This window comes from Ceratina calcarata, unplaced genomic scaffold (assembly GCF_001652005.2).
Source record: "Ceratina calcarata isolate Rehan_Ccalc_2016 unplaced genomic scaffold, ASM165200v1 scaffold229.2, whole genome shotgun sequence".
NCBI classification, from domain to species: Eukaryota; Metazoa; Arthropoda; class Insecta; order Hymenoptera; family Apidae; genus Ceratina; species Ceratina calcarata.
In genome coordinates, this window is record NW_017144747.1 from 294,074 (window position 1) to 313,803 (window position 19,730).

General features: G+C 41.4%; 6 protein-coding genes across 11 annotated transcripts in view; 5 read left to right on the plus strand and 1 right to left on the minus strand.

Moving 5' to 3' along the window:
• The window catches only part of RpL37-1 (ribosomal protein L37-1), a 63,773-nt gene that overhangs the window by 5,105 nt on the left and 38,938 nt on the right, over positions 1-19,730 (plus strand). The window lies entirely within an intron of this gene.
• On the minus strand, positions 279-2,115 carry bai (transmembrane emp24 domain-containing protein bai). 2 transcript variants are annotated; one of them, XM_018020504.2, is made up of 6 exons: positions 1,831-2,115; positions 1,385-1,529; positions 1,246-1,316; positions 1,026-1,028; positions 636-762; positions 279-559 (listed from the first exon to the last, which is right to left on the minus strand). In XM_018020504.2, the coding sequence occupies exons 1-6, from the start codon at positions 1,996-1,998 to the stop codon at positions 438-440; spliced, it is 636 nt and encodes a 211-aa protein (XP_017875993.1). In that variant the 5' UTR covers positions 1,999-2,115; the 3' UTR covers positions 279-437. The 2 variants fall into 2 exon arrangements, with proteins under 2 accessions (XP_017875993.1, XP_017875994.1); XM_018020505.2 differs by lacking the exon at positions 1,026-1,028 and having other exon boundaries at positions 281-559; positions 1,831-2,113.
• On the plus strand, positions 2,366-3,752 carry LOC108622563 (spindle and kinetochore-associated protein 1). Of its 2 annotated transcripts, none has more exons than XM_018020503.2 (4): positions 2,366-2,623; positions 2,697-2,818; positions 2,878-3,301; positions 3,357-3,752. In XM_018020503.2, the coding sequence occupies exons 1-4, from the start codon at positions 2,536-2,538 to the stop codon at positions 3,512-3,514; spliced, it is 792 nt and encodes a 263-aa protein (XP_017875992.1). In that variant the 5' UTR covers positions 2,366-2,535; the 3' UTR covers positions 3,515-3,752. The 2 variants fall into 2 exon arrangements, with proteins under 2 accessions (XP_017875992.1, XP_026667399.1); XM_026811598.1 differs by having other exon boundaries at positions 2,893-3,301.
• On the plus strand, positions 3,813-7,098 carry LOC108622562 (zinc finger protein 595). Of its 2 annotated transcripts, XM_018020502.2 has the most exons (6): positions 3,813-3,903; positions 4,204-4,489; positions 4,697-5,316; positions 5,386-5,679; positions 5,741-6,301; positions 6,435-7,098. In XM_018020502.2, exons 2-6 carry the CDS (start codon positions 4,223-4,225, stop codon positions 6,868-6,870), a joined length of 2,178 nt encoding a protein of 725 aa, XP_017875991.1. In that variant the 5' UTR covers positions 3,813-3,903; positions 4,204-4,222; the 3' UTR covers positions 6,871-7,098. The 2 variants fall into 2 exon arrangements, with proteins under 2 accessions (XP_017875991.1, XP_026667398.1); XM_026811597.1 differs by lacking the exon at positions 4,204-4,489 and having other exon boundaries at positions 3,842-3,903.
• On the plus strand, positions 7,248-12,128 carry Afti (aftiphilin). 3 transcript variants are annotated; one of them, XM_018020499.2, is made up of 8 exons: positions 7,248-7,410; positions 7,669-7,785; positions 7,846-9,044; positions 9,194-9,406; positions 9,456-9,608; positions 9,679-9,739; positions 10,010-10,138; positions 10,263-12,128. In XM_018020499.2, exons 2-8 carry the CDS (start codon positions 7,683-7,685, stop codon positions 10,757-10,759), a joined length of 2,355 nt encoding a protein of 784 aa, XP_017875988.1. In that variant the 5' UTR covers positions 7,248-7,410; positions 7,669-7,682; the 3' UTR covers positions 10,760-12,128. The 3 variants fall into 3 exon arrangements, with proteins under 3 accessions (XP_017875988.1, XP_017875989.1, XP_017875990.1); XM_018020500.2 differs by having other exon boundaries at positions 9,465-9,608; XM_018020501.2 differs by lacking the exon at positions 10,010-10,138.
• The window catches only part of mgl (low-density lipoprotein receptor-related protein megalin), a 34,107-nt gene continuing 28,239 nt past the window's right edge, over positions 13,863-19,730 (plus strand). Inside the window, exon 1 of the mRNA XM_018020496.2 lies at positions 13,863-14,382. Within this exon, the coding sequence (XP_017875985.1) occupies positions 14,229-14,382 (154 nt within the window). The 5' untranslated portion in view covers positions 13,863-14,228. The remainder of the gene's footprint in view (positions 14,383-19,730) is intronic.

Genomic DNA, 19,730 nt, shown 5'->3' on the forward strand with positions numbered 1-19,730 from the left:
TGAGGAAAAAAAAATTTTCCGAAATTTTTTCTAAGGTGTTTAAATTATGATTGATTAAATTCTGAATACCAGAATCTAAAATTGCTGATATATGCAGATCCAAAACACCTAACGAAATAAGGGAATAAAACAAAACTAGAAGAGATATTACAAAATTGTTCCATTTATTTGTAATTTAACTAACAGAAGTCAAAACTTAACTATTGTAGAAGTGAAAGCATATTTTCTATCGTTAAAAAATGTATTACATAAGGAGTATAAGTATATATACATATATATATATAATGATGTCTTCTTTTTTATTTAAATTCGATGGAGTATACAAAATTTTTATCGGCCAATCCCCCCACAATTCCCGTGGTAATGCTTCTTAATTATTTATTGAGAAAATAAATAAATAGTAGTTGTGATGAGGCAGAAACTGATAATAAGCCGTTTCATTCGATCAGTTTCTTCGCTTTGAAATATCGTCTTAAGTAAATGACCTGGTGAATCGCGAGTGCCAACAGCCAGCATATGGACAGTATACTCAAATAATATACACGCGCGTTCGTCGCCTCTGAAAGTGATAGATTCATTTAATCAGTAGTCGGATCAAACACGCCAGATAGACAGATTTATCTAAGACTTTTTACCATTGGTATCTCTCATCTCTTCCTCATTCTTTCGCATGCGTGCAAAATCCTGCACGATAGTCTCGGACAGATCTTCCAACCGTTTCAATTCGACCTCGGATGGTTTCAATTTCGCTGCCTCAGCGATCTTAAAAGGAAATCAAAATTTCCGCTTTTATCACCGCGTGGGAACATGGGAGTTGAAATTACTCAATCTCCTTTAACTGCAGCTTAATTTCTATGTAAGTGTTCGCAATCAAACTTTGTTAAGTGGCAGTTTCATGTTAATTAAATAGTGGCTGGGTGGTTTAAGATAAATAAAGAATATCCTAGTGCTAGATCGCATGCAGAAATCTATGCTATCAAAAGACACACTAACGATGTCTAATCAAACCAATTTTGCTACATTACCAACTGTGTGCCCATACAAGCCACATATAAAAGAAAGAAAATAGATGAAATGTTACGAGCTCATTTCTGAAAAAGGCATTGGCAATCCAGAGAATATAATTTTTTTTAAATACGCAAAGATTGCCAATTCCTACATGTTTCGTCAAGTGATGAAACGGACCGAAGGAAAACGATAATAAATAATGAAAATGTTATCAGAATCTGAAACGTCGAGACTTACTCCGTCGTAATTTTTCGCTTCGATGCCACGCTTTATGCTCAGGTGGACTTCCTGTTTCATGTGTTTCATATCTACAACAAATTTTTTTATACGATAGAAATAAAACGAACAGTTCTTCACACTAAAGCTTTATACTTACTGCCTGAGAACGACGGCTGTATGCTGTGTGCTATAAAACAGATCTCAAAGGTATCATAAGTTTCTGTGACGAACGAGAACTTCAACATCTTGTCATGAGGTATATCTTCCTTCTTCGACAGAATGTCACCCTTCGAATCCCTTACCTATCGATAACAAATATTCCCAAGAAACTTCATTACGACTTTCTTCCTACCCACAACAATAATCATTAGATTGCAAATTTGATGCGCTCATAGATAAATCAACTGCGCAGGAAATATAAACGAAGTAACTAAAGCTTGTACGATAACAGTTTATATAAAAATCTGTAGTCTAATATTGATTATTCTCGAAAATCGGGTAGGGCGACGAATACAACGTCAGAGCATATGCACGGAGAGGTTAAGTTGCACCGTGGGTGAATAAATATATTAAAAATAGGAGCATTGGAAATTGATAACTCACAATGTATTCGGTTTTGATGCCCGGCGACATCGAAACCTCGTATTCCCCGGCGACTATGACGTCCGCTTGGACCTCTTCTTTCAAACATTTCAGCGAATTCGGTTCCAGATAGAATCTGATACCCTGGACGTACGCGAACAACGCGACGAAAATTAATATATTCCGCATTTTTTTCCTTAACTATGTGTCGCATGAACTAATCTCGTCTACAAAAGAGCAGCTGAATATTTCCGGCGTTAGGGAATAGTTAACCACGAACGCATTCTGATGACTTGGCAGCCATTGAATGTTTTCAATGGATCATGTGATGGGAGAAAGTTAACACGTGGATCATTCTTGATTTGAAAAAAAATACCGATATCTTCGTATTTTTATATAATTATGTGGACGATCGTGTATAGTCGTCGTATTTGAATTTTTAATAAACGGAGATATCCCCGATCGGCTTTGCGTTGGTTTTCAATCTTAACCTTTCGGAGCAAGCGCGGGTTAAATGTAAACGGCGCTGAATCAAATTTGAAGTCGGCGACTCGTTAGCGGCAACGAACTTTTACTGAATAAGAGAAATATATACGATTCTCTACCCCTGAGAATTTTACTAATTCTCCACGATTAGTTCGTCGCACAGTGCAATACTTCGAATCTAAATAAATACACTGGCTTTGCCAATTTAGCGTATAAAATCGCAGGGTTTTACTTTTGGAAATGTCAACTTGTGACTCTCTGGATGTGATTTTAGAACAGCTATGCGAGAAACTGCGAAATCTTGAAACAGTAACTGTATTTTTTCAAAGTAAGTCGAGTTTCATTATTTTATTCATGAACTCTCGTTAAGAATTAACGAATTTTGCATATTTTTCTTTCAGATGGTCAAGTGATAAAAGACGAACTTCTTAACATGCGTTCAATAGTTACCCAGATCTCTAATGGGGTGGAAGTCGAGAGGCAGAGGGTAAGCCAAATGAGGGAAGAGATCGATGCGATGAAGGTATGTTCCACAGTTTCTATATTAAAAGGAAGAAATCTTAAACAGTTAACAAACTGTAGGATTTAATATCAAAGCTGAATCGTTTGGATCAGAAGATTATTCATATGGACAGGAATGTGCCACAGAGATTGTTAAATGATTATCAAATAGTTGAAAGCTCAACAGCAAAGATTAAACCCAAGAAGGAAATCTCAATAGCAACACCAACACCTATGAAAAACTGCAAGAAGATGTTGTTCAATGAGCCTGAAGTCTACTATACAATACCTTTGATAACGCAGGAAGAGTTTAGTAAAATACCAAAATATATTATAGGAAGGCAGTCATTAGACGCTGTAAACAGTTTAGTAAACACTATTAATGAGATAATTCAGGCGAAGTATACATTTCTGTCGTTGGGGAAAGCCCATGCCAGGAAGCAGGGCGACTTGAATCTGTTTTTATATTATAAGAGACAAGAAATGGATATGAACATTGGAAATGGTAAGATTCTTCAATCTCGGTTAAAAATGTTTGCATAAAAGTGATTGCATTTCAGAATGCGTGTACTTCTTCACTAACGAAGACTATGAGAAGCATACGACAACGAAGTTGAACAAAATCAAGTTGAATCTATTGGTAGTATTAAGACACTGCAAGAGAATAAGAGAATGGAGATCGAAAAATGACACGCGATACGTGATATGCACCGGATGAAACGCGTGTAGATTATCTACACGTATTCACGTATGTACAAGTTTATCTACTTGTACATACGCGAATATAAGAAATTCATTTATTTGTACAGACGCGAATTATTTTCTTATCATATGTAAGATAATTTTAATGCTTAATAATTATGTAAGCACAAATGTGCATTATTGCATTCTAACAATCATCGTCCATTTGTATTTTTGAGATGCCTACGGTCGAATAATAAACTGCGTATTTTTGAGATTCGCGTTTGTTTCGGTTCCCTAGACAACGTGTTTACTGGGAATGAACTCGCAAAGCTCGGGCGGACTGTCGAATTGTTTCGACGGCACGAAGACTCAAGTTTAGTTTGCCATGAAAGAATCCTTCCGTTTTCATTTCCAAGGAACGAGGTAATCTGCTCTGATGTACTCTCGACCGCAACACTCGCCAACGCGAGATCAAACGAAACTATCATTTTTTTTACGATTATTTAAGAGTGACCCGGGTGGATCTCTTTTGATTAGAAATTTCATATTAAATTATTTAATTACGGATATACGTATTTAAAAATACAAACGATTTCACTTGCTCGGAAACATGCAAACGCGATGCATAAAGAAGATATTATGAATTAAATAATAAAATAATCTACAAATTCCTATATGCGATATTTTTATTCTCCCTTAATGTTACTTTACATTAAATTTTAGATAGAATTAGGCTTGTAATATGAACGTGTGCAAAACCGAGTCGATTAGCACTTTGAGCGAGCAGGAGGACGACCTCGATTTCGAGGGGTCAATCATTTGGTCCCAAGAGGAACCGCTTTCCTCGAACGAGATTTTAGAATTTCAACCGGAACCTGAGAATGAGAATCGGCTCAAGTCTCTCTGCCGTTTATGCGCCGGAGAAACCCCAAATCCGATTTATATTTATTCCGAGTTCGGAGAATCCCTCAGACTTTTGCATAAAATAAACACCTGTCTCAGTATTAAGGTAATTCTTCGTAAACCGTGAATTTTTAAAAATGTGAAAATGTCTTGATACCCGTGAAAATAAAAATAACATGAACTCTTTATGGTTTTAAATATTAAATACGTTTTTTTATAAATCCACAATTTAATTATTATTGAGACTTTCCAAATCCTTCTCTTTAAATTAATCACGTTATTGGCATCAGAATTAATTACTATTTAACTTCAGGTAAAAAAAACTGATCCTCTTCCGAAGCAACTCTGTCCGACTTGCGTCGAAAAGATCACCTGGTGCAACGACTTCGACGTGCAATGCATCAGAGCCGAGGAGACCCTCTTCGAGATTTTAAAGCAAAGACATTCGTTCAACAACTCCAAAAGCGATGGGAACACCGAAGAGAATTCAGATTGCTGTCCGTTATGCGTGGAAGGACGGATGAGAGTATATGAAGAAGATAAGGAATCAAGGAAAGACATTGAACTGTACGATAGCGACATCGTCCTCGAGAGCAGCGACGAAGAACAGATTCCTAACGAGATTAAAATAGAAGAAGAACCAGAAAACGAATCTATAACGCTGGTCTGTCTAGGTACCAAACAGAAGTACTTGAAATGTGGGGCTTGCATGAATCTGTATCATACGAAAGAGACTCTGGACGAGCATAAATGCAAGCCTAACTTGCAGTCTACTTCAAAACCGTACAAGTGCGAGGTTTGCTTCGCGACATTCACTTTTGAGGAGAGACTGCAGTTCCATCAAAATTTTCACAAAGATGCGAAGGCGTTGTACTGCGACATTTGCAAGATCACTTTCGGCAAGGAATTGAAATTGTATTATCACTACAAAAGGTATCATAAAATGAAACTGTAGAAACAAGACTTCATATGAAATTAAATTATATTGAATTCTTTTTTCAGGTATCACTGCAAGGATGGAAGAGTCTCCTGTTTGCAGTGTGGAAAGTTATTTGAAAATCAGGATGGGTTGAAGAAACACGTTTGTGTAGATGGGAAGACGAGGCCTCACGTCTGCGAGGTCTGCTCTAAGGGATTCTGCGACGGATACACTTTGAAACGACACGTGGTCACTCACCTCCCAGAGAAGCCTTATAAATGTCCGGAGTGTTCAAAGAGTTTCACACAGAAGTCGAGATTGAACAAACACGTGGCGGGTCATAGTATCATCTTCGAGAACAGTCAAACCATTTGGAGGTATTATTACATTCATTCATTGTTCTTTATAATTATAGTTGACTATTGTTTTCATTCGAAGATGCGTTTGCTGCGGCGAAGCGTTTGGTAGCTGTGAATCCGCGGACGAGCATTGCAAGAAGCACGAGGAGAAGATCAGTTTGATCGAAGAATTACAAGTACTAAAATTGTACCACTGTGAATTCTGCAGCAGTCATTTTGCAGACATGGAGCACTTGAAGAGCCACAGAGAGACTCACGTTATTGAAACACCGTACTCTTGCACCCAGTGCAATTCCATATTCAAGTCATTCGCTGAGGCTGTCCTTCACTGGAAGGAACACCCGAGGATATTCAAAGTATTGGTGGTGTTCTTCTGCGAGATCTGCGACAAAGATATGAAAGAGCTGTCCTTGTTATACAAACATAAGCAGAAGAGGCACCAGCCTGTGGCTAGGAAGTCTGAGAAAGGGAAGGAGAAGTTCATCTGCGAACTTTGCGGTAGCGTGTTTGCTAGCATTGAAGATTTTCAAGAGCATGGCAAGTACAGGTGCTCTAAGTTCCCTTGCGATATCTGTGGGAGTCTTTTACCAACCGCCAATTCATTGAATGCACACAAGAGGAGGCATAGTGGCCTAAGACCGTGAGTATAAATCGTTTGAACTTAAGACTTGATCCATTAATCGTCGAAGCTGCTAAAACATAATCTAATTCTCAATATTTCTTAATCATAGCTAATATGAAGCAAGTCTAAAATCTATTTTATTATAATTTAGGTATGTTTGCAATATCTGTGGGAAGAGTTATACACAGTCTAGCCACATGTGGACGCACAAACGGTTCCACATGGGCGTGAAACCATACGCCTGTGAATACTGCGACCAGAGATTCACAATAAAGCCCGACCTGGCTGATCACACCAGGAAGAAGCATACAAGGGAAAGACCGTTCAAATGCGACGTTTGCAACAAGGCTTTCTTAACCGGCTCAGTGTTCTACCAACACAGATTGATACACAGAGGCGACCGGAGATACAAGTGCCACTACTGTGAAAAGGCATTCACCCGGACAGAGGCTTTGAACAATCATATAAAAATTCATACTGGTGAGAAGCCTCACGCTTGCGACGTTTGTGGCAGATGTTTCAGGCAAAAAGGAGACATGAGGAAACACAGACGGACTCAACATACTGCCAAACAAGATACAAAGTAGATTAAACTTCGAATATTATAGGATATTTGTTCTGTTTTAATTCCCTGTTTCGATTCATAGTTTTAACGAATGTTCTCTGATTAATGAAATGTAAATAAAAGGACTTTATATAATTTCGCGTTATTTCTGAAATCTCTCGGAATTATAAATCCCGTAAACAGTACAAATTGTATAAATTGACGGATAAGATTCACGTTTCTTCGGATTAAAAATTAGAAAAGCATTAAGCAAAAGTCGAGAATGTTATCTATGGAAATCAAAGCGAAACGATGATATTTAGAGAGGAACTTCGGTCGGATAGCGGAATTCTTTGAAAAGTCGCGGTACAATAACTGGCGCGCAGCTGCATTAAATGCAGAACAGGTGATACGACCGATGGTCTCGTGATTATTGTACCACCGAACCTCGCGGTTCTCAATCGTTTACTCATAAAAAAAAGATTGAAACCTACGATAAAGGAATCGGTCTAAATGAGATCGCAATGACAACAAGTCGGAGATAAGATCATATCGTGAGGTGCTCCACGTACCCAACTTTTCCGTAAGTCAACAGCGCGCACAATAATTTCCTTGTACAACAATTAAGCGTCCTTGGTCCCGCGATAAAAACAATCTGCATAACAGCGAATTATCGACGTGCCTTCGAGCCGATTCATCCGATATTACCACAGTATACCTCCTTGCTTCAAACTAACACGCATCTAACCTGGTGCAGCGTTTGACATATGCCTGACGTTACGTGTGTGTGACACCTGGAAATCGAGACGCAGAGGGAAACGTATTTTTTTTTTTTCTTCAGGACACCAATGAAGGATGGCGTTTCCACCGTTGGTCAGCTCGACGCCTCCTCCGTTGGATAATTTCGGTGACTCCGAGGAGGACGAGTTCGGGGATTTCGCAACTGGAGGCATAGATGGTAAACAAAACATTATATTATAATAAGTTTCAATATGTAAATTGTAAAATTCTGTTGCAGGATTATCCGTGTCTTCAGACTCACCTCAGAAACTTATAACACCTATTCAAACGCCTCTGCCATCGCAGAATGCCTCACCGAAGGTGAATGGCATCCCAGATACTCCTAGAAAGACACCTGTGAAACCGTGGACCTGTGTCAATACTATGTGTCCATGTGTGAAACCAACGATCACAGAAGATGTCTTGATACTCGAGAAAATAAATGATACTGTAAGCAATATTAAACTGAAGACAGACGATGAGAATGTTGAGACAGTGGTTGAGGAGAGTAAAAAGAATATAGAGAATAATAATAATAAAGAGGATGCAGCTGAGAGGACGATCTCCAGTGCGAGTAATCTAGCGAGCGAGGGTAGCAGTTTAGCTAGTGAACGGGAGGCTTCTCCAAACCCAGAGGACGTGGAACCGTTGAGCCTGGATTTTGGAGATCCCACCGTACCTCCCGACGCCGTACAACCAGTAGAAGACGAATTTTATGACTACGAGGAGTTCGAGACTGCAGAAAGTTGGATTCCCAGTAACGATGCGTTTTCAGAGTTCAAATTCGCTGAATCTGAGAATACTTTGAACAATGCCAGCAGTCTGAGCAGAGACTCGAACGTCGACGATAAGAAAGATTTGGATGTGGACTTGGAAAATGAGAAACCTAAATTGGATGAGCGACATGTAGAAAATAGCGAAGATGCTTTTGAATTTGGAGATTTCGAGGATTCGAAATTTCCAAGCGTCGAGCATTCGAGTTTCCCTGTTGAGGGAGAGCTACTCGACGACTCAAAGCCTGATTTCTCTTCAAGGGAAACGAAGGACGAGGCTGTCTCATTCGGAGAAGGAAAAAGCGTTCGAGCCGAGAATTCTCAAACACTGCCAGTTATCTCCAGGTGTTCCAGCGAAGAGTTTGGCGACTTCAAGTACGACACGGCTTCTTTCGAGGCTCCTCAGATGGAATTCTCCGGTTTCACGGAGGCAACTGAGAACAGAGAGGAGGCTTTGGTTCAGGATGATGATTTCGGGGATTTCGCCAATTTTTCTGAGCATACGCAACCTGAAAGGGTTGACGAAACAAATGTACCTGAAAGGAGAGGAGACGATGACGATTTTGGTGACTTCAATGACTTCGAGACTGCCTTTGAACAGCTCGCAGTGGAACCACCGCAAATCAGTTTAAAAGAGTCAATTTGTCGGATAGAAAATAAGAACGTAAGTTTCATTTGAATTTAAAAAATAAGGAGCCTTACCAGTGTGACCGCCTAAAATTTTGTATCATTTTTGAGAATGTTTTTTAAGTTTCACACGGCCCCTTAATAACATCAATCAAGTGAAAGTAAACCAGCACGTATTTCCTTTAGGCTGCTAACAAAATAGAAGATATAATAACAATAATGTTCCCATTGGACTCCGAGCAAGGCGAGATCGAAATCGAAGCGTTGATAACGCAAGTGGACAAAGTGTGGCAGAGTATAAAGAACGTAGAAGAAACGAACGCGTTGACTTATCAATGGGCGAACAGTTCTAGCAACAACGTGTTGTTGAACTCGCTCGGCATAGACTCCCGGAATATTGTGAGTAACGTGTTTACAAACGACCTGCTGACTAGGTATTAAATTGAAGTGTTTGCAGTTGTTCGGGCCGAGGTGGAACCCAAACGTCCCGAGATTCGCGGCGAATCTCGGTTTCACTCCTTTGGAGCCAATCAAAGCTATGCCCGAGTCTCAACCGACTGCTTCGAGTTCTAATAAAACTCAGACCTCGACTAATTCGGAGGTGAGTGATTCACGGAACCGATGGTATTATTAAGAGTCATTTATAATTAATAACGACGCAATGTTATTAGGAAGTACCTGCTGCTCAATTCGATTGGAATAGTTCCGGGCTTGTTAATCCCTTAGAAGCTAGTAAGTATTCTGCATTTCGATAATACCGTTGCGCTTAATTAGAGGAAAAATATGATTAGGTTCGCACTATGTGTACATTTGTACGTTACACTTTGTTCGCTTTCGCAATATCTTTGTACCGGTTATCCGAGGCTTCCAAACTGCAGCTCGTTAACAAGAGTTTTGTCTGAAACTGAAATTTTGGAACTACAGTTTGGCAAGCTTGAAGTGGATCCGGTATAAACCGTGCTAATGCTGGGCCTCACGAATTTGACGAATCGTGTAATCTAGGTGGTGGTTTATCTGCTCTTCTACCTCTGGACTTTCTGTGTCCTTTCGATCCTCTACTAACATCCCACAGCTCCACCAACTCTGAATCCTACCATCGACCAAGTAGCGCAAGGAATCCTATTAATCATCGTAAGTCTTAGGCTTGTATTCCGTAGCCAGAACTAGAAACATTAGATTCTCTGTATTTGCATGCCGTTACGCTGAATCCTCCTGCCAACGCGGTTTACAAGATTAATCTTTTGCAAAACGACAGATGCCCCGGAGTCGAACGTAAGCAGAGAACGTTGCAACTCGGTGTCCAAAGTGGAGACGTTAGATCCGTTGGAGATCGACGTTGCTAAGTCGAGACGTTCTTCGAAGATAATCGAGCCTCTGCCTGCTCCACGGTCGTCCGAATGGAAGAAGAAACCCGAGCACAAGTCTAGCCAGAGAGCAGTTCTCACCGAGAAGCAGTGTCCTACGGAAAAGCAATTTTCAGTAAACGAGAAGCAGTACGCGAGTACAGAGAGACAATTCTCATCGAACGATAAACAGTATTTGCCATCGGAGAGGTCAGAGTATCGCGGCAAGGCTGCGAACAAGAGACCGGAACACGTGGTGATGGACAGGTACGGTCGGATGATGCCGATCCAACCGGAGACAGCGAAAGTATTGAACCGGCTGCCGGATCTCTCGTTCCTCAGCGCGAGAACTCTGATGCTCGACAGGGCCTGCGAGATGGGCGTGATAAGTCGCAAGATGCCCGGCTGAGTAACGTCGGTCTGAGCGCGAGTTTGAAAGGTCAGAACATTCGACAGAAAACAACACAACTCTCTCTCCTAGTGTCCCGTGGACAGATGCGACGTAGAAACGAAGGAGAAAAGACGTTCCATTAACCTTTCAAACCCGCGCTTGGACCGACCTTCCTAAAACCCATCCTCCCCCGTCCATTGCCCCCTACTTCCCTCTCCTCCCCTAGCCATGAAACGCAAAGAACACGTTCACTGATCAAGTATTCACCTGTTCAGTATGAGAAATACCGATTCCGTATGGAGTTAAATAAGCGAGATTCGGAGAGGAACCGTGGTTCACGAAACGGAGTCCTGATGTAATTTCAGTTCCGATGAGTTTCTCAACTGGCTTGCGAGTATTCACACATCACCGATAGTATGTGATACATAGTTGCCCTTTGTTCAAGGCTGCGGATTTTCATGCAGAATATTTATACATCGATTTTAAAAGCATAGACTTTTCTTTGAACATAAAGTTCTGTAGAATTTCATTTTTAAAGTAGAGGGTATAAACGCATAAAATCTGCAGTCTATTAATCATCGTTTAAGCTTAAGTATTCTCCCTTCCTCCCTTCGTTTCTCAGATGCGACGTGGACCAATCGATAGTTTAAGCGCGTAGCTAATAGCAACGTTTCTAATTATTATTACTGCTTCTAATCCTTGTTTCAACGGGTATATTAATTAAGGAATTGTCGACACACATTTTCGTGGCCTTGCGAGGTTTTTTTTTCCAAGCATAATGTACTTAATCTAGCGCGCACGCCGACTCCGTTCCGTGAACGGGCGTAAAACTGTGCGAGCTAATAGTATCCGCAGCCGTTTACCACGCGTCGTATGCAACATTTTCGTTTTCGAAATGGCCGAAAACAGCGAAACTGTAGTCGGTGACACCGAGCCACAGCTCGGCGCTGATATTACGTTCAGAGGGAATTGTCAAACGTAGCTGGCGTTCAAAAGTGACTTAAAAAAGAAGAAACAATACTAATAAGACGATATTGTAGACGGAGAAACTTAACACGGGGGTGCTCACACCTTTCACATTTGATAATCCTCATTTTTTCATAGACTGAACGTTCTTATCACGGTATCGATTTCAGTTAAGCGTATCCCGTCGTGCTCGCGTTGAGGATTTCCAACTTACTAGTTTAATTTATTAATACCGCAATTATTCCGTGCTACTAATCCTGCGAGTCTGGGAATCTTCTACGCGAGAGGGATGATCCTCTTGTACAGGATATATCAGAGAAAGCCTGTGTCATTTAATTGGTACTAGTCAATCTCGGAACTTACACAGAACACGGAAATAATTTACCCTTCTACAGTGTCAATAAAATAACTCTTATTTTTACCGATTGTCTATTCCCTTCTCGCATCTATCGTTCTCTACTTCTAAAATAAGCCAAACAATTTTATGTTCATTAAAAAGAAAAAAAAAAGAAAAAACATAGACGAATTAGTGATTTAGCATTGGAATCGTGGCTATAGGCGTCAGGCGTACTCGTGCGCCGGCTGGTACGGACAGGTACCAAATGCCACAAGGTCACGACTCGTGTGCCCGTACATATACACCGGGAGGAATAGAGCCGACGCGAGTGAAGAGGACAGAGATAGATAGAGTGAGAGAGACCTTTTATTGTGCGGTTTAGAGCTGCGTCGGCAAGGTGCGCGACCAATGAACAGCAGAATAACAGGTGAAAGAACGCACACGTTGCTGTTAGACGCCCAGTGATGCTGTGCGCACTTGTCCCGAATGAATTTTTCATTAACTCACTTTTCAACACGGCGTAAATATTTTTCAATTCAAGTCATGATTGAGAGATATTCCACGCAATTCGATGGAATTAATGCGTAAATCTTTCCAATAATTGAAGGATGCTCTGTAATTTGATGGAATTCACGAATTATAATTGTTTATAATTCTTTCCTATTGAATTGTACTCTGAGTACCTCTGGCTTACGTTTGAGTTTCGTTAACGAGAAAGGCAACGGGAAGCGAATTAGTGGGTTAATAATAATAAGCAGTATCCATCGGAATTGATGGAATGCGTGTCGCGTGGACAATGGAAAAGGTCGTGCATGGGCTGTGGCATTTGCGTTTGACTAATGAACGCGTTTGCGGGAAAACGCAGCGGCGGTTGGCGACGTGTCGGTTCTCTCTCGGCACCGGCACGGCACGGCACGGCACGGGTTCACGCTTATACAACTTCATTCACGAACGGTGTACGTACGAGAAGATAAATTGCGGGTTTCCCTCTCGAACAAACGCCACTCCCAATTAATACGGATTCCCGTTTCGCAAGTCCGTGCCTTTTGTAAAGAATTCGTTTCGGATTTCATCGTTCAATACGAGTAGACTGTAGCAAGTTTCGCTACAGTTTCTACCTAATTTAAGAGATTCCTTGAGATATGAGACAGGTTGTCTCCTTCAACCTGTATACTCGATTCTCGTTTCACAAGTCGACTAATTCGTGAGAAATTCGTTCCGAGTTTCTTCAGTCCAGCAGGTAGAACAAATCTCGGTACAGTTTCTATTTAATCCAACAGGTTCTGCGTATTGAACCAAAACAATGGGGTGGAATGCAGGTGCAGCCCCGAAACGTCTCAGGTCAGTAGGACCGCAAAAAAAGGTGAGGAAAACTCGAAGGGACAGTGTTACCTCAGGTCAGGTAGACTCGTCCTGTTTACATTCCCTTTCTACGGATCTCCGAACAGGTAGACGAATGTTGCACGCGGTATTTAATCCCGAGCATCGACTGAACGATCATATATTTCAAAATATAATCGTTTCAAAAGCTGCAGGCCTGAAATCAATTTAAAAAACAATCAGTTATCGTCAGCGTCGACGGACTGACGTTTGCCTCAGCCCGACGGAATAGTTGGAAACAGATTTCACGTCGTCATTGGTACCTATCCGTGTCACAGGTACATATTCGAATCGACGATCTTCGGAGAGGATTTACCACACGTGGTGCTTAGATCCCTTTCTCTGCGCATGTGCATTAAATCTTGGGGCCCCTCCGGACTCCGGACCGGACCGGGTATAATGCAGCTTGTCCTCAGTCGTTCACTGACCGCGGCCTCGTGAACGTAGCGCGCGCGAGCCATGAACTGAACCCGAGGAGAGTCGCTCGTGCTTCTTCTCGCGTTCCTCTTTTTTTTTTTCCCTTCCATCCCAAGGATCCTGGTTCGCCTCGAGACGGGCAGCCGCGCGCGCACCGAACGTAGTTCCGTTTCGACCGGACGCGACAAGTGTGTAGAACACTCCTCGTCCAAAAAGGAACTGTATTTCTTTTAAGTAAAACATTCCCGGGTAACACGGTCACTGCATTCCGGCCCGAGTGTGCATCTAGAGAAGGATACCGGTGCATCCCCGGGACGTGGTGCCGGCCGAACAGTGGAGACGAAAATCAGAGTGTTGTTGAACGTGCGGTGAGAAGGACGGTGTGCGATGGCAGTGGCTGCGGGGCCACGTCGGCCACGCACGCTCATCCTCGGTGGTAAACACGCTTCCGGGAATTATTTTGGGGCGAGAAACGTTCCCTGGCTGCTGGTTGCCCTCCTAGCGCTCGCCGGTGTCGCACAGGTTGCCGCCCTCCGGTTGGGTAAGTCGCTTTCCCGCTTTCATGCGGGTTTTATATTTATTATGGGGAACGTACGTTCTGAAACGAAAACAATTTGCAATCACTTTGTATTCACTATGCGCTCCCAAGTACACGTTTAATGGATGCGAAATCTCTTCTTAAATTTCGATTTTAGCACAAATTGAAACGCTCGCACTTCGATTGATTTGCATACACTTTTTCACTGAGGTGCAACAACCTGTTGCTGTTCGCGGGTTGCGCACGTCCGCTGCGCACGGATCTGTTTCGATACGAATCCTCTCAACGTTTAGTACCGTTGAAACGAGAAAGCGTATGTAAAAATCCGAAACTTGGCAAAGATATAAAAGAAAGCTTCTTTGCTCAAATAAAAGTAAGTAACGTACTTTTTTAGAGTACAAAAAACATTATGCATAAAAAGCTTGAGGTATTAGATGTGTTGCGCACAGAATTCTCACAGGGTTTAGTATCATCGAAACTAGAAATTGTATATGAAACCTGGCAAAGATACGAAGACAGTTTCTTTGCCTAGATAAAAATAAGAACAAGGAATTTCATATTTTTTCCTCCGACTCTGAGTACCGAGAACAATAAGTACTGCGCGCAAAAACCGCGAGGCATTAGCTAACTTACCGTTTGTTACTATTCCGCGAACTTTCCTGTCAACTAATTACCAATTCGACAATGCCGAATGCACGCGCACACTCTCACCCGCCTTTGTTCCGCAGGATGAATGGAGATTCTGTTTGCTTTCATGCCCCAAGAGGCAATTGAATTTCTTCTTTTCTTCTCCGGTACGTGGCTCGATTTATATTTTGCCATCTAGAGAACCGTACGGTTTTCGTTTCAATAGATTAGGTTCTCGGAACCCCATAGCCTTTTCAACAGTAACAACGTTCGCATTTCTTCAAACAATAAATGTTCAGCAAGAAGAATCTACTGTAGATCCGAATTGCGATTGTACCAAATTTCAAACTGCGTTCATTGATTATAAATCAAAACAATTGTATTGATTATATGCAGTCAACTTAAACGATATATGAAATATATATATATTATTATAATGGTTTTCAGTTTTAGTTAATGAAATAAAGATAATCTGTTTTTATGAAACAATCTTTGTTCCTGATTTTCTCAAAAAACGTACGGAATTCCAATTCGACACTCTTTAAAGATTACGTAAATACTCTCGGATTTGAAACGGTATCCCCTCTCGCATTGATAAATTAGAAAAACGGCGTTCCAGGGATAGCTGCCGGTTAGATCTAATTCTGGTTCTATGTACTACAAGCGCCACGAGATTTTTGCGTCAAGGCATCAGAGAGCAGCGCTGCTTTCTCCGATCCCCGCTAAGTGTACGACTTATCGCGTGTACTTTTCCCCGTCCGACTTTTTCAAAATTCCACCTCGCATGAGAATGCAGTTAACGAAACCAGCCAGGTTTACCGTTACAGCCGCGACATTTGTTTTCTATAACTCGACTCTAATCTCGTCGGACTCTTGAAAAACTCGACAGATTTTCAGAGCAACGTTTATATCAATTTTTTGTAAATATTGTTGGAATAATTGGGAAATATTTTGTGTAATATCGATTCGGTGCTAAGACGAAGCTGTTTTACAAGTTTTGTAAAAAAAGGAACATGTGTTGCACGGTTTACCGCGCGAACATTAAGCACGGAGAAAAAGAAGAAGGTAAACATTGACCTCGGGACTCGAAGCCGGGCGACTGCGAAAGGTAAAACGTACGAGTCAACCTTTCCGGGTAGAAGTTAAATTTAACAGCTACGAACCGCCACCACTGTTCCATCGCCTACGCGGCTCAATTAATATTCATTCGCAAAAATAAAATGATGTACAATACACGTAAACATGGATCATATCATACACGAGGATCTTCATGCAAAACAAGACGTGAATCAGTTTAAAAAATGTCTCTTGGACAAGCATTTGAATATTACCCGTCTGGTGTTTTAATGCGCATTCAATTTTCTGTAGTAGTAATCATCGGCAGCAAACATCGTTCCCACCCAACGATCCGAGTTCCTGAAAAGATATTTAGAATAATTTAATAATTATGCTTGAACGACGAAACGGACTCAGCGATTTCACTGATTGCTTCATCTCTGCCATCGCGAAACGGTGAAATATTTTCATGCAACGCAACCTCGTCGCGAACGATTCCGTCGAATAAGCATACTGCCAAGGGAATTACGTTTTTGCAACAATTTTGAAATTCTGCAAGCAGTTCGGGTTAACCGCGACGTCGAAACGAGGAAGAGAATTATTGTTTCCGATCGTCGACTACGCGCCACGCGTTTTCATAGATAGGATCCATCCATTCGTAGAGGCAACAGCCTCGGACGTTCGCGGCGGCAAACGAAATAAACGCAGACGAAAGCCGCGTGGCCACACAATCTTTACGAAACCGGTTCCCACTTGTAGCCTTAGTTTGCGTGTAAGCTGATCGCCACTTTTATTATTTCTTTCTCCTTTTATGAATCGAACGATGTATTCGTCCCACGGAAACTTCTTCCTCTCGACGTGACTATTCCTGTTTATAAAACATTTCACGTCGACGATATCATTGCGGGATTCAACGAAATTCCGTTTATTAGACAATTGCATGCATTTTAAAAATTGTACCCGTTCGTGTTCGAAATAAATTCCATTACCTTCCATTTGTTTCGTTCCAACATGGCTACGAAACTTTGTAACCGTCTTGCGATTTGAAAAGTGGAGGCTTTCCTATATACGTAATATTAGAAACCACGAATTTTTTACTTACTCTTGTCGATCATGCTTGAAAATTTGTATGCGACTTAATAATACACGAAACGAGCGAGATTAATCCTAGTTAATTAAATTTTGCCGTTTACTCATCCCGGCGAAGTCCTGGCCCGCTGGCTCCGTTGGATTCATCCGATAAGATCGATGGCTACCGGCGACTCGCAGCTCCTAATCCATCGCGCACACAGGACACTACACGCGTTTCACGGAGGGAAGGAAACCGGTTCTTCCAACGCGTAAACACCGCGAGCCGGTGAGAATGATCCGAATTCTCGAAACGCTTTTCTTCCCGAAGATTCGACCGAAAATCACTGACTCTATTACACGACAAATCACACCCCGGCGACCGTTAAGCACCGACTGTCCTCCCGTTTCGGGAAGGACCACCACCTGCACGCTCCATCTGGTGTAATTAGTTATAATTTCCGAAATTCCTTCGACATAACTTCCGGAATGCAATTAACTCTTTAAATCCAACCTAATCCTAATTAATTCTCTAATCTAAACGATCGTCAAAATTAAAAATACAAAATCGCCTCACTTAATTTTTCCTCGATTTCCATAATTTTCAAATGTTGGGTCGAAAATTTTTGAATTAGTAAGCAACTTGACACGCATGCTCTGAGTACCCCGTACTATGAAGCTTGGGAAACCGCGGGATGCTGGTTAAGAAATTGTCGAAATAATGAACGCGATCAAGTGTCCACTGTCCAGTAATTAGTGACCTCTCGTTGACCCGCGGCGGGCGGCGGTCCAGGCGATCGTCGAACCATTAAAAATGTAAACAGGGCTCTTGTATCCGCGTAGTCATGGACCCGGGTAATCTGACGCCGGTTCGAGTGATAGGTATTGTATTTCGACACGCGTTCCGAGGGACACATAACTTTCCGCGCTCTTTAAGGAATCGCCGACTCTCGAATTCACACCAATTTGTAAAAGTGAAGTGTTACCAGTGAAAACGGTGGTAGCAGCGACGACGAAGTTTCCCGATCTTTAGGTTAGTGCCATAAAAATGTAGATTCTTAACTTTTTACATATTCCAGCCATCTTGAAATTCCTGAATGTTCACAACGAAACTGAGGCGGAGAATATTGGGAAGAGTTTATGTTTATAACGAAATTAATCTGTCTATAGTTTTGTTATTGTCTTTTAGTGCGATGATGTTATGCTAATTCATGTTGCCCGTCCATAAATTTATCCGTACGATTTGCTATTTTAATGGACTCGCGTGCGATGAAACATGGATTATCCAAGCATCTATTAATATAATGAGTTATCGCATCGTTAAGTGACACAAGCCACATTATCTTCCAAGAATGCTTGATCGCATATGTACGCATGTTGACAAGGGAGCAATAAAAATGAGAATAATTTCAACAACAACTGAACGTCTCCCAGAAGCGAGTCCACTTGCTTAAAGTGTGTGCGACGCGTACATGCTAATATTGAAAGAACAGTTGGTCTCTTCTCCGTGCGAAAGAATAGATAATTTTCAATGTCAATTCTCTCTGTTGAGGAAGTTCCTCAGATAAACACAAAACGTTATCGTGACGTTTGTCTTCTTTCGTCAAAGCTGACGACTGACTTGTACGCAGTTGTCGCTCGACGATTTTTATTGTTTTTAGGGGGAAAATTATGATAAGACCGGGCGTTCCTTCGTCGGGAACTTTCTCCTTCTTTGGAAGAAGGGAGCAGGAATCAGAGCTTGCAAACTCAGGCAGCTCTCGAGGCTGTGCCGGGTTTCATCGACCCACTGATTCGTGCCACTTCTTTTCCTCGTGCTAATAACTGCACGCGCATCGCAACGCACGGTGATCCACAAGCCTGGATAACAATAATAACTCGGCACGCGATTACGGTTAATAAATTGCCGGCCGTGAAACGCGTTTCATCAATGCGTAATGGCTTTTAATTAATCGTGAAGACTCCGAGCCTATTGTAACTAGGATCAAAAACTTTGCACACGATTAGTTTTATTTTTCTTCTACAATCGATCCTTTATATTTATTAGTTATTTATGCCAGGCTTGTGTAATTTTCTGTGTAGGACTTATGTAAATCTTTTCCTCAATCAAAAAATCAATTGACGCTTTATTTGCTTTGTGCATTTCCCAGAATTATTAACTGGGATTTCCTAATCTAACGATACCGCCGAGGTCCTTCCTTGATCACAGATTTAATGACTATTATATCAGCTATTTAAGCCAGACGTGTATACGTAATTCTCTCTATAGGATTTATGTAAATCTTCTGGCGGTTCTCAATTAAAAAATCAATTGACGCTTTGTTCCTTTTGTACATTTTCGAGATGTATTAATTGGTACTTTCTAATCTGACGATTTCGAGGTACTTCCTCGATCACGAACTTAATGACTTTCCACTGATGTACCGCTATCCTCTTGTGTATTCAGGAAACATCGTTTCCTTTGACCTCGAAGAAAAAACTTAGCTCGTGCACTCGTTGCTGCGATTGCTTAGACCAGTAGCTACATTTCAAGGAAAAAAAACAGCTCGTTAAGAATAATTATTTGTTATTCTGATTCTATGTATCTGAAACAGCGGTAA

Bases quoted from the DNA above. Each gene is read 5' to 3' on its own strand.
- bai (XM_018020504.2), bottom strand. From the start codon at position 1,998: ATGCGGAATATATTAATTTTCGTCGCGTTGTTCGCGTACGTCCAGGGT. The intron at 1,530-1,830 runs GTGAGTTATCAA...TGTTATCGATAG, and splicing joins GCATCAAAACCGAATACATT to GTAAGGGATTCGAAGGGTGA. The intron at 1,317-1,384 runs GTAAGTATAAAG...AATTTGTTGTAG, and splicing joins ACAGCCGTCGTTCTCAGGCA to ATATGAAACACATGAAACAG.
- LOC108622563 (XM_018020503.2), top strand. From the start codon at position 2,536: ATGTCAACTTGTGACTCTCTGGATGTGATTTTAGAACAGCTATGCGAG. The intron at 2,819-2,877 runs GTATGTTCCACA...AACAAACTGTAG, and splicing joins AAGAGATCGATGCGATGAAG to GATTTAATATCAAAGCTGAA. The intron at 3,302-3,356 runs GTAAGATTCTTC...ATTGCATTTCAG, and splicing joins GGATATGAACATTGGAAATG to AATGCGTGTACTTCTTCACT.
- LOC108622562 (XM_018020502.2), top strand. From the start codon at position 4,223: ATGAACGTGTGCAAAACCGAGTCGATTAGCACTTTGAGCGAGCAGGAG. The intron at 4,490-4,696 runs GTAATTCTTCGT...ATTTAACTTCAG, and splicing joins ACACCTGTCTCAGTATTAAG to GTAAAAAAAACTGATCCTCT. The intron at 5,680-5,740 runs GTATTATTACAT...TTTCATTCGAAG, and splicing joins AACAGTCAAACCATTTGGAG to ATGCGTTTGCTGCGGCGAAG.
- Afti (XM_018020499.2), top strand. From the start codon at position 7,683: ATGGCGTTTCCACCGTTGGTCAGCTCGACGCCTCCTCCGTTGGATAAT. The intron at 9,045-9,193 runs GTAAGTTTCATT...TATTTCCTTTAG, and splicing joins GTCGGATAGAAAATAAGAAC to GCTGCTAACAAAATAGAAGA. The intron at 9,407-9,455 runs GTGAGTAACGTG...ATTAAATTGAAG, and splicing joins GCATAGACTCCCGGAATATT to TGTTTGCAGTTGTTCGGGCC.